Source organism: Aspergillus nidulans, chromosome I (genome assembly GCF_000011425.1).
Source record: "Aspergillus nidulans FGSC A4 chromosome I".
Taxonomy (NCBI): Eukaryota; Fungi; Ascomycota; class Eurotiomycetes; order Eurotiales; family Aspergillaceae; genus Aspergillus; species Aspergillus nidulans.
In genome coordinates, this window is record NC_066257.1 from 3,618,304 (window position 1) to 3,630,915 (window position 12,612).

Below are 12,612 nucleotides of genomic sequence, written 5' to 3' on the forward strand. Positions count from 1 at the left end.
TTCCCAAGTTCTTTTGCGAAGTAAGTGTAATATCAGGTTAAATCACAAGAACTCAAGACCGAACAGGACAAGTCGAAAGGAGTGTAAGGTCAGGAATGTGAAGTCATAAGAATGTAAAACAATAGGTGTGTACTCTGTTAAAACCAGAGAATAATGAATGCAGCTACAGATAGGAAGAATGTTGCATCATCAGACAAGCCTTAAATCGCGTGAACGTCTACCCAGAACCGAGTGTCGTCAGACTGATACTTCTTGTCGCTCTCAATCTGCTCCTGGATCCACGCCACAGCATCGATATATGCTAATCAATATGTAAGTTTAGCGGCCACCAATCCGATTATAAAATATTTCTCGTTTGAAATGTCAAAAGAAACTTACCCTTGATGTCGTCTGTGCCAGGGTTCTGCACCCCACTCTCTCCATTGCGGTGGCCGGCGAACCAGGTTTCATAGCCATATTTCTCTTCGCCTTCATGGCGAGCTTTGACGTCTTTGCCCAAGTTAGAGCTAGCAGTGGGCGTTAGTGGGGATGGTATGGTTTGCCTGTTTATGGTTCAAGAGCTTACTTGAGAATGGCGCCGTTATCAACCTGATCCACGGTCTGTCCCAGAAAATCGGACGCGGAATGCCGCAGCATGTACCAATTTTGTTTGAAGATACCGAAGTTTGTGGAATCGCCGGTCTTGCCGTCTCCTGTGGGTATAATTGTGAGAAATCGGCATCTGACAATGCTGCGGTTCGTTTGTACCTACCGTAGGTATAATCCGTCGTCATAGTATTGCTGCTGGGAGTAAGCCATCTCGCTGGTACCGAGAGGATGCTTGGAATAGACCTACGTCTCCAGCATCGCAATTGCTAGATCGCGAGTATTGCCACCAGCGTCCAGCACCGCCTGCTTGCGAGCTCCCAGGCCCGTGATAGTATCATTTCCCCGGCTACCATCTCGGGCTACAAGTCCTTTATAGACTGTAGACGAAGAAGAGAGCACGCCAGGAGTAAGAGACAAGGCGCTGAGGATAGACAGAAGTTGCATTTTGAAATACGTTCAATGATAAGACGTCTGACTTTGCTGGCTTGGCTGATGGATCAGATCAATTCGAGACTCAGGATGATTTGGTGCAGGCAATTGCAGACTTGCTGCTGTCTTTTATATCCGGCAGTTCATCTTGCTTTAACTGCAAGTATCTTAAGCAGCATTAAGGCAATACTGTCTTATGCCGAGGGGATCGGCAAAGGATTGTCTGGCTTGGGGACTTGCCGTTGGGGCGCTTGGGAGAAGATCACTTGCTTTACTGGGCACTTGAAACGTTGTATGTTGCATCTACTCCTACTCCACGCCATTTAGTCTTGGACCCTTCCCAGGCTCCGCCTTATTTCGACCTAAATAGGCAGATTTGAATGCATCGCAATGTCGGAGCAGGCGGAGAATAACGTATTTTGTCAACTAGAGGCGGAGCGGAGTGCAGGTGAAAGGCCCTTCATGCTCCCATGAGTAGTAGCGATCGCTGCCATACTTGGAAGTAGAAACTTTTCGGTGACACACAGAGGCTAGACCACGGCGTTTCCTCGGCATTAGTTTTACATTTCTTGTCAATCAACTTCCCAGTGGGAGCTCACAATCCCGTTCAGGATATCGTAAGGGTTACCGAATGTAGTACAGTATGATGATGCTAATCGCGGAGAATCTGCCAAGGCACCATGGGACGTGTTCAAGTGTCACCACTAGCGGAGGTCAAGAAGGTTTGGGCCTCGTTTCGAGAAATGCTAGAAGAAAGCTTCGGATTGAGACAGTCAACATTCCCCCTGACGTACTCAGCGTCTACTAATATTAGAGGTTTTCAAGTGTGTACCAGGCAGGTTGAATCAGGGACTTTGGGTTGTTGATTGCTCGCCATTCGAAGAGTTCAGAACTAAAACGCTCCCTGTACAAGTTCGGCCGCTGCTTGCGTCAGGACGCTCCGCCTCTGTCTCATGATGGTGGCTTCGAAATGTTTCGAATGCATCAAGAGACCACGTAACGGCGTGTCCATAGTGTTTCTGTTGTCATATATCAACATAGCCATCATGACCAGAGCCGTCAGTGGTACAGTTAAGCGGAAATCGTTATATAAGGTGGCGCACGGAGGATAAAGCATAATTTACTGTATTTGTCACAGCCCTACCACTATTCAGCCGTTAGGGCCTTAGGCTAGATGCCTTGATATCTAGGGCCTAACCCCATTGTTACATGGTTGGTACTATAAGTATAAATAGCATGACTGGCTTGCTATTGATCTTTATCTCTTCCAAACATTATGTTGCTATAAACTACTGCCTTGGAGATATTTTTGTGTAATATGTCGTAAAAAGATCTCCTCCCTGAAACCGTATGCCTTGTCACGGTAAATATCACAGGCAAGCTAGCTATACAGGTGCGATCAGGAGGTGATTTTTGGGTCTGGTTGGGAGTACGTCGCCTGGCACGTACCTTCATTCTTTACGGGATTAGGTTAAGAGGTCTATTACCTAGTTATTTGTGCAGCAATCTTGTATTAAGCCACAGTTGCTGTCTGAGTAATTTCTGTATATCATAGCGACATATGTCCTCGAGTTTACTACTAGAGCGAGAAATCCTCCCCTTCGTACTTCTCCCCCGCCCTTCCACCTCCGTCTAAGCTTTTCAAAGAGATACTATCCCGCATAACTCTTGCTCGACTATGTGTAGATTCTTCTCTGCCATCCCTCGTCCGAAAGCCCTGCCTCCCAGGAACTGCTCCCTCCGCAAGCCTACAAAACCTCCCACGTTCCCTCCCCCTTGGCTTTGACTTTATTTGGCTTGTACCCGTGTACAATCTACCTTGGGCATCCGCTGCCATATTGCGGTGCTTTCCCATTACCTTGGTAGGGAGAAATCGTACGATTAACGGCCATATCGGCGGGAGGCAGGCAGCGATGATAATAATTCCTCCTTCAAGCACGGTCCAGGTGCCGAGATTAACTGATGTCCCTGGCCTTTGTTAGCACAGTCCATGGAATGGAGTCGCTCAGGCGTACAGGTCGGATCAGTCAGCGCACTCTCCTGAAAGAAGATCACCATGCGTAAGATACTTGTGACCAGTCCCCTTTTTTATACGACCAGCCTGTTAGCCTCGTCCAGTCATCTACCAAATATATGCCGCATCCATCATGGTATCAAGGGCAAAGCACAACGAGGACCAAGGGATAGAACATACAACCCCCCCAAAAGGAAGACTCCTGTTATTGCCAACTTCTGTGCTATCCTCGTCTGCAGCCTCCAAACAACTGGCATTGGCATAACTAAGATTATTAAGTCCGTGAAGATATTCGGGGGCGATACGTAACGATAAAATGCCTGCTGATCGAAACATGAACCCCCGGGGATTTCCTTGTTCCAGGTGTATTGCACAGGCGAACATTGAAAGATAGATGCGAAGAAGACGCCAATTCCGTGACCTAATACTAGGAATCCGGCGGTATAAGATAAGATCCGGAAAGTGCGGGTTTGGAAGATGCGGAGGTAGAAAAGCAGAATCGACAGTTTTGCCGGGGTTACTGTGAACGGGAAGTCCAGGATCTGGTTTGCGAAGAGACCCTACAAGTCGAAAGATACCTCTCTGTTAGCTGTATTCTGCCGCGAATGGGTTCTGGCGATTGGCAAAGGGGAAAGAGAGTAGGGAAGAGACTTTTTGCAGCGCAACTAGTTTCTCAGGTGTTTGTTGAACATATTCGTAGTGGTATCCTAGCCCGGCGACCTTGAGCACTATACATCGAAAATATGCATTGTCAGTCTGGATCGTTCAATTCCAATCGTATTTAATCTCAGCAGGACCCATAAGTGACAAGGTACATACAAACAATATACAGCCCTGATTGCCCAAGGCTTGCGATCTGCGCAGCCCCATTTCTTATTAGCACGACCCACAGCTGTACCAGAGGGGCAATGACCGACTAAGGCAGGAAGTATGAGATAGTCATCAAGAGTGCATTTAATGCGCTGAATGTACCGCGTATAAAACCGGACGGGAACCACAATTAACTGGACAGCCGCAATGGCAATCGAGACGCCAAGGAGTCTGTCGCCGCAGTACGAGGAGTCCACGGTGTCCGTATTACCAGATAAACTACTCATCTTGTGTGCGCGATGTACCCCACCTGCGCCTGGTCCCGATAGAGTGAAAGAAGTGATTCTGGGAAAGGGATGAATGCTCACATCGAAACCTATAAGGGATGATCTCGGTCATTCCCATCTTACGTACTCCAATCCCGCTATATTCCTTTAATCTCACTTGATGCTCGATTCCAGGTTCATGGCGTAAAGATTTTGCACACGAGTAAGCTAGACAGGAGGCTAGACATGGATCATGTTGATAGTGCTGACTTTGGCTGCTGGTCAGATCAGGGATTGGCCCTCGGGTCAGATTAGTGCCCTTAGTGCCTTGGGCATATATTATCGTTGGTTTCACTGATACTGAACGAAGAAAATTAGTCGGATTCCTTCTGACGAACCTACCCCTCTTCTTATTTTATTAGATGACATTCGCTGTTATTCTCTCGAGCTCTAGACCCGGATTTTCGACTTCCTTTCCTTGGTCTTCAGCTGGGTGTTGCTTGATATAGGCGTTCCATTCGAATTGGGTCGTTGAATATAGCAAGAAAATGTCGCACTACATAGAGACCGAAATTGCTGCTCTAACACAGAGAGTCCAATCAGATCCAGAATCCCTCGATGCCGAGTCGCGAGCAAAAGCCGTAAAAGCCGCAAGAGATCTCCTAAACGCCCTCACTCCACCCCCAGAGATCGTCATCCAGGATGTAGTCCTCAACCCACCTCTCCTGATGGCTCTCCGCGTCGGTGTCGATCTCGACATATTTCAAATCATTTGCGAAGACGAGGGCGAGGGAGTGACTACACAGAGCATTGCTGAGAAGTCTGGTGCGAGTCTTATGGTTGTCGGTATGTTTCCCCGGGTTATAGGGCTGGATTTGGAGACGCGGGTTACCTCAGCCTATGCAGTCGAACGCGGTTCCTAGCCTCTTATGCGGTCAGTGCAACTTGATAACGATAAATAATAAGACCAGATTCTACGGCTACTTGCTACAAAGGGCTACATCCTCGAAGCCGGGGTACAGACTTACAAACCCTCGCAATTGACTAAAACAATGGCAGCACCCCCATTTACTGCTATGACACGGGCATGGTGCGCTCTTATTTAACCTTCCGCCACTTATTCTTGTATTTTCACTCTTCTAGGCTCTATTAATCTGACAGAAACTACACAACAGTTTTGATATCGGCAACTACAGCACAACCTACGCACCGGAATACTTCCGCCAGAACAAGCACGCATTCCCATCTTCCACAACAGACACGCCTTTTCAGCTCGCCAAGAATACGTCCCTTGACTACTTTGCCTGGTTAGCAGAGAACCAAGCATTAGCGACGGACTTCCAGGCTTGGATGACGGTGAAACAGCAGGCAGCACCGAATTGGGTAGATTGGTTTGATGTGAAGGGTGTTATTCTTGACGGCTTCCGAGGGCACATCGCGCAACCCGGTGATAGCAAAGGTGACGGTAATGCTGAGATCTTAATCGTCGACATCGGCGGCGGAGAAGGTGCCTACCTGCATGCATTCAACCATAAGTTCCCCGATATACCTGGCCGTCGGATCCTCCAGGATCTACCGCATGTACTTGACACTGTTACCGATATACCGGAGAAGACAGAACTCATGGCGCATGATTTCTTCACAGCCCAGCCTGTCAAAGGTACGGCTTGACTATCGTGTTTCCCCTTAACTTTACTGCAATAACGTGGCTGATAACCCGAAAAGGAGCGAGAACATACTACCTCCACTGGATCCTGCACGACTGGTCCGACTCACAGGCCTGCCAAATCTTGTCCAACATCGCTGCAGCCATGGAGCCTGGCTACTCGGTACTTATCATAAACGAGACGATTATTCCCGACGAGGGTTGTGATTCCCTGGCTGCTGCCATTAGCGCAATGATGATGCTTCAGGTTGGGGCGGCGGAGAGAACAGAGAGGCAGTGGAGGGAACTACTGGCAACGGTCGGTCTGACTGATGTGCGCTGTTACCAATCGCCTGCTGGGGGTGCCGGGGAGGGTATTATTGTCGTTAGGAAGTAAGGACGTCTTAGTGGGTAATGGAGACTAAGATGTGGGCAATGGCTTTAGGGTAGCTATCATATGGCCGAGCTCTGTGCCCTGGACCAAGACTAGCTAAGATGCTTGAGCTGTGATCTAGAAGAAGGTTAGGCCAATCTATGCCGTGTCTCGCAGCAAACTGACACTTTATTATGGCCCTGTTCATGAGTTCCTCAGAAATGGCGGGAGCAATGAACATACCCTGTATCATGAATAGCTTCCTCGTGTAACAATTGCGGCCTCAACAGCTTATCTCGCTAAGCATTACTCTGCCTACATGCTACCTATTGCTCAGTGACGTAACAGACGTAAGGGAAATTTACAGGCCACAGGTCAGGTGTCTCAAGCTCGTGATGCCAGTACCACATGGCGGGAATAGCCCAAGAAACATATTTTACGACTTATATATTCAATTTAACTTGATATTTTATTCTTACTTTACTTAATGGAGGTATCAGGATTTATTGATCGGTTACTGCATATGTACCAAAGGCTAAGTATCTAGTTGCAACCTTCGGTGAGTATTATAATCCTTAAAACCACCGTCATAAAGCCTGTGGTCATGCGAAAACTCCTCCATACTTCAGGCGTGGTACGCTCAAGAGGGTTTCATTGGGCAGGTTTCCTGGACGGGAATGCACATTTGGCTCATCCAGCGAGGATTCCTGGGCCTTACGAGTTGTGAGCTCACGCGGCAGTGCCTTCAAGGGTATTTATGGTGCGATTGCAGCAAGGTATGAGGTGGGGAGCTCCTTCTCTCACCATAGCAATAGACGCTACCTCGTGTGTAAGCTATAGATACGGTTGGCAGCCGGCACCTCATCCAGCGCCCGTCACTGTACACAAATGCTACAAGATGAGATCAGTCTACAGGTTACAAATTTGATTGTTTGACATTAACCTTCGATGTAGACGTCCACCCGGCCATCATCTGCTCGCTTGGGCTGAGACTACGAGGCTAGTGCAGGTACCTAAAATCCAATATCCAGAGCATGAAATCGCATCGAACAAGTTTTGGACAGTAAATTGAAAAGAAGAAAAAAAGCATACTTAAGGAGAGTACGCGGATTCCCTTAAGGTCGAATAGATCCCATGACAGACTGCAGCGAATGGCCTATTACTCTTCCAAACGCATATGCATCGACAACACTCTCACAGGCTGCGCGTAATTGCCCAAACTGTGACAAGAGAGTCTTCGCAAGCAAAGTATACATAATTTGCTTTGAACCCGCAACAGGGAATGCGTGCTCCAGCTCTGCCACATGCTCTGTGCGCAAGTGGCAAACAAGCATTTCGGCTTGTCTAGCAAATTCTAGCCACAAGTTAGCGTGCTCCATTAGAAACAAAATACATGATATAGAGAAAAAGGAATAAAGCAGACCGTCGGCGCGACGTGCTAGAAAGTCTATGTAGACATCATGGACGATTTCCTTTGCTCGTGTCAGCTCAGGCATCGTGTCCGGCGCGATGAGATGAAGTTCAGATAGGGTGACACGCTCTATCTCGGCTGCATGATTCAGAAGTTGATATAGTTAGATAGCTGATTCTTTAATATACAGATGGAACACGAACTTACCCTGGATATCTTCACAGCGAAAGAAGTCGCCCAGCGTGGCAGCCCCCTCATCCTCTGCTCTGGGTCCAATCAGGCCCGCAAAGTGCACAGCTAGAGGAAACTTCCATTTTCGGTCAATAAGCCGCATTATATCACCAAGAGCAGCGAAGCGGTTTCGTATTTCGTCGCCGGATAGAGACGCACACATAAATTGCTCACGGAAACGGACTACCTCCCTCGCCCAACGAGGTCCATCGTCCGCACGGATTTGAATATCGGGGAAAAGAGGCTGTAAGCGATATAGCAGCCTATCCTGAAACAGCGAACTAGCGCTAATACACTGGTGTTTGCCTGCAATTCTCAGCGAGCCCTGCGAAAGGTACTCGCCAAAATACCACGTATGCCCGTTCCGGAGCTTTCGGAAATCTCTTAAGTTCTTGCCAGGGGGCTCGGAGACATCAAATCCACAGAACGCGTCTATGAGGTCAAGGTCACGTAGGAATGTTCCCCGCGGAAATCTAGTAGTGTCCACGACATAGAGCCTGATGTCGTGTAGGGCAGACCCATCCTTCGTGCTCTGGTGCCGGTAGTAGATAAACTGCAGCGCAAACAGCAGGGAGCTCGTCCATGAGACAAAATTATCGTGAAAGTCATCCTTGGGCCACCATCTCAGATGTCGGTTAAGCGTACATGCGACTACCTTTCGATTCTCGGGATTGAGGTTCGCGAATATGTCCTTACGGCTGGAGTATGTCTTTAGGGTGGCTGCTTTAGAGCGCACCCATTCTGCGTCTGTTTGGCCGTCCGATTTAGGGGAGACAATGCGAAAAAGGTACCGCGGAATGTTATCGAGGGCATGCTGGGCAAGGTTACTGTCTGGTGAAGGATTGAAAAGTAACTGCTCAGGATGTTGTGATGGTGAGCTGTCCAGGTGAGTGGATTCCAGAACTTGAGTTAGCGCGTCCATATGAGTGTCCAAGTAGTCAACACGAAGTATTGATAGTTTTGAAAAATATATGCAGCTTGATGAAACGGAAATGTCAGCAGGGGAATTTGTGCAATGCAAGGACTTATATACCGTGCGAGGCTGAAAGACAGCGGCGCTGCACAGAATGCTGTAGAAAGATCATATATGTTCCGAATCATCGTATTGCTATATTGACCCAGAAAACAACCAGTAGAATGTAAATGACCAACATTGTTGGCAATACAGCCTAGTCTTGCGGCACAGACTTTGCTCTGCTCCGAGACGCCGTCTAGAGCCTTGCGCCACAGCGACGTCTGGTGAAGATGTCATCAATCACAGTTCAGCCTCGTGATTCTAGCACCACACCACGCAGCTTGGCTACCGTATGGGCGTAATCAATTGCCTCGCCACCTTTAACCCAGCGGCAAGTGAAACTACAAGATGACAAAGTGCATCTCCTCGATGTACTGTTAGAGGAAGAGTCTATTGGCCAGTAGCCTACCACCGAGCAAGACAGCGTTATTACTCCTGGGTCAGCATTAAGCTGGGGGCCAAAGGACTGCTTGATAGTGAAGTAATAGTTGGACAATCCTTTGAAGCGACTCTGGACGAAACCTCTGTAGAGCTTCCAGGCATCGACTTGTTTATGCTGGAGTATGGACGGTACGTAATGCAGGACCCATGCATTTGGGGCTTTCGATAGAAAATATGCTCAGCTTAAGAAGGAAATATATCAAGCACATTTTATGAGCATAAATCATGACAGGAGTTCCTGCCCACCTGCGTCAATCCCTTAGTCCTTGGGCTCTACCAGGACGTATTCTAAGAATGAGCTCTAACTGTAAGGAGTGAATGATCTAACCAGAGAGAGTGCTTACGCCGCCGGAAACTGATTTAGGAAGGTAAGCTGTCAATATTACAGAGTATGCCATATTGATCAATGCTTAATGCAATAACACGGTCAAGTCCGCAGGGTGGGAGATCGCGGCCTCAACCCTAACTCGGGTTCCCAGATTGATATGGTGCAGGATCCTTTTACTCTCCCGTCGACCCGGTAAGAACGTTATGTCTAATATTGCATCTATAAGCTCTTTATCCTTGTTATCAATAAGTAAATCTTGCGCTTGGGAAATTATCTCTCGCATCCCTTCACAAGTTGTACGGTCATCTATCAATCATTCGGGATAGAAGCTATGTTTCCTCTTAGTGAATTGTCCCGGATTCTTTATTAGAAGATTGGATCTGAAAGCATTTAACTGTTTCGCATTTCCATAAACTAAAACCCATCTTCCAGCACTGTAAACGTAGGTCCTCCGCAATCGTAAGTCTGCTCGGTAAAGCTCCGACCCATTACCAACCCACACTGTTATCGCAGGCCAGTTCAATCTTTAGAGACTATCGCCGTGGTTATCCTTGACAACGTGCAATGGCCCATTCCCATCATCAACAGGACAGTGACTGGCATCGTCGCTGTCAAACTCCACCACACAAGTTGCATCCATGCCAATCGAGATTCCGATCCACGTAGTATCCGTCTGTGCCGTAGCTTCACCCAGGGTGTTTCCGTCCGCATCACGAACATCGCAGGTTTCAGGGTGCCCACCAAAGTCACTTTCGCAGTGGAACTGTCGGCCGGAGTTCCAGCAGTCGCCCTCAATTTGATAGATGCGGCCACCACCTGTATTCGCGCAGGGTGTCTTGCCGTTAGGTGTCTCGGTATTGTAGATTGCTTCACCATTCTCGCGAACAATGGCAAAGCCGTCGTATTTTCCACTGTTGTCACCAATGGTGGAGAAGGAGCCGGACGACCAAACGGCCCTGAGGCGCTCGGCGCTGGCGGCGCTGGCCAAAAGGGTGAGGTTAAAAACGATGGCTCGGAGCGACGGCATATTGTTAGCTTCAAGGCGTGTTTGCTTAACGAAGGCTGATGGATTTAAGGCCAATGATGACTAGAAAGAATGATGGAGGTGCTTCTAGGTGTGTCGAGGCTTTTATACCTTTGAAAGACCTTGTCTCTTTATTGGGATCAGCATCCGCCCTGCTAATAGTCAACAGGATTCTGCCAATTGCTCGCCATGGTGGTTCAATCTGGTCATGCGCAAATGAGGGAATTGGAGTTGGGGGCCCACAATGGTCTCGGCATCAGGTCTCCAAATCACTATCCCTCACTTGACTTCCTCCGTAGCGGTCTAGAGTAGCGATCAAAATTAGGCCTCCCAACACAAGAGCTCGAGATTAGTTCTCAGGGTTTGCGGGACTTTGAAGGCCAGGAGCAGACTGGTGCCTCCGGGCCTTGGAAGGCGCCAGTAGGCCAAGGCGATGTGGTAATCGTCCAATCGTGTCATGCTATACTAGCGGTTGCAGACCGCTAAGGAAGTGTCGATCGTCAGCACTCACAAACGTCAGGCGGCAGCAGCGCCACTAAGCCTTGCGGCGCTAGCGGCCCCGGACCGCCCACGCACTGGGTCTCGGCCCACTATACCATCATCTCGAGACTGTTATGGTTGACCCCATAACATGCGCCACAGAGCATATGCGGCTGCGGTCACGTGGCTCCTACCCCTCTATCTTCTGTTTGCTCCTCCAAACCTGTTCTCTTCTTCAGCTATTCCTTCTTGTATATGAGGCATGATTAGATAGGAAGACCCATCTATGTTCGTCCCCTGATAGAGACGGGGTAAAAGGGTGTGGCAGGATCCTGACAGTTGACAGCAACCAGAATAATGCTGCCTACATGATTAGGCTACGCAATGACTGTGCTGCAACCAAAGGTGTCTCCTGCAACGCCTTTCTCTATCAAGGTAGTTCCAGGAGTAATCCTCGATGTTAGAATGCCGCTTTTCGTTGACTCTTCCGGGGCGTTGGATGGATTCCGTAGCAGCTTCCTATGCTTTACAATAAGTCAATATTTGGATTTAAACGCGAAGATATTTACCATGGGTTTCAATACAGTATGATGACGGTTCCATAGTTATATCTGCACAAATGTTATCTGAGTTTATATTAACATTTAAATATTAGCTTTAGGCATACCTTCCAGCGCGATACCGGAATTGACAACAAAGGCTGTAAGGTGTGCGGTCCGACGTTTGAAACAGCATATTGGCGTCGCTGAAACATACCCACCTTTTGTTTCTGTTTTTTCTTTTCTAGAAAAAAAGTTCATTGGTGATGACTGCAGTGTTTTCTTATGGAAAGCGAGCCTCATGCTCCCGTATCACTCTGAGTATGGAGGACGGTTTTTCCCCGCCGTACCTGGACCCGGCAACATAGGCCATAGACCCAAAAAGAATTGCACAAAATCCTTCTGACAAGTGATGACCAAGCGGAATATGCCGTTGGCATTCACGAGAACGGTGGGGCAGTGGCTAGGCTCGTAGATGGAAAATTACGGTCAACAAGTCCAATGAGCTGGTAACACCAGTTATAGTGGTGACCGCACGCATTGAATTCAAGTGTCGGGTTCTTCCCTGTCGAGGGACCGGGAAGGAAGGACATCTAACACTGGGTTGTCAGGTCAATGGTTCCGCCTACAGTTGGTAGCGGACAATGTTCATGTGTCCGGAGGGGATCCGGCTAAGGTAACGATCTGTACGGTTGGCTGGGGCGTAGTCCGTCTTCGACCAAATGACTCTATATTATGGCAACGGGACATACACTGAAAGGCGCTATCGAGGGGCGAGCATGAACTCGAAGACATCTTCCAGCGGACGCGTTAAATGGCCCGAAGGCTCAAGTGCTTTATGCACGATATGAATTTCCATGCCCTTCAAAGCATTACAGTCAATCGGTCTCCAGGTCGTTAACAGCGCGGGATGCACAGCGGCTGCAGATACGCGGCGATGCCTTTGTGACCTTGATTGTACCGCGGCTCAGCGCTGCAAGCCCGCTTCTGCCGTGCTCAATACCATTTCTAGCGGCAG

The 12,612-nt window shown here is 48.5% G+C and overlaps 4 protein-coding genes across 4 annotated transcripts, besides 1 other annotated feature; 1 reads left to right on the forward strand and 3 right to left on the reverse strand.

The window, feature by feature from the left end:
* Window positions 1–12,612: part of a sequence feature (contig 1.115 2577..127320(1)) that runs on past both edges of the window.
* Window positions 201–1,032, reverse strand: ANIA_06951 (uncharacterized protein; the record flags this gene model as incomplete). The annotated part of the gene is made up of 4 exons (XM_659463.1): window positions 201–301; window positions 379–506; window positions 566–730; window positions 836–1,032. 4 exons carry the CDS (start codon window positions 1,030–1,032, stop codon window positions 201–203), a joined length of 591 nt encoding a protein of 196 aa, XP_664555.1.
* Window positions 4,656–7,027, forward strand: ANIA_06952 (uncharacterized protein; the record flags this gene model as incomplete). The annotated part of the gene is made up of 8 exons (XM_659464.1): window positions 4,656–4,953; window positions 5,074–5,197; window positions 5,283–5,767; window positions 5,833–6,145; window positions 6,463–6,475; window positions 6,660–6,684; window positions 6,721–6,885; window positions 6,966–7,027. The coding sequence occupies 8 exons, from the start codon at window positions 4,656–4,658 to the stop codon at window positions 7,025–7,027; spliced, it is 1,485 nt and encodes a 494-aa protein (XP_664556.1).
* Window positions 7,241–8,689, reverse strand: ANIA_06953 (uncharacterized protein; the record flags this gene model as incomplete). Its single annotated transcript, XM_659465.1, has 3 exons — window positions 7,241–7,479; window positions 7,549–7,674; window positions 7,744–8,689. The coding sequence occupies 3 exons, from the start codon at window positions 8,687–8,689 to the stop codon at window positions 7,241–7,243; spliced, it is 1,311 nt and encodes a 436-aa protein (XP_664557.1).
* Window positions 10,078–10,578, reverse strand: ANIA_06954 (uncharacterized protein; the record flags this gene model as incomplete). Its single annotated transcript, XM_659466.1, has 1 exon — window positions 10,078–10,578. The coding sequence occupies one exon, from the start codon at window positions 10,576–10,578 to the stop codon at window positions 10,078–10,080; it is 501 nt and encodes a 166-aa protein (XP_664558.1).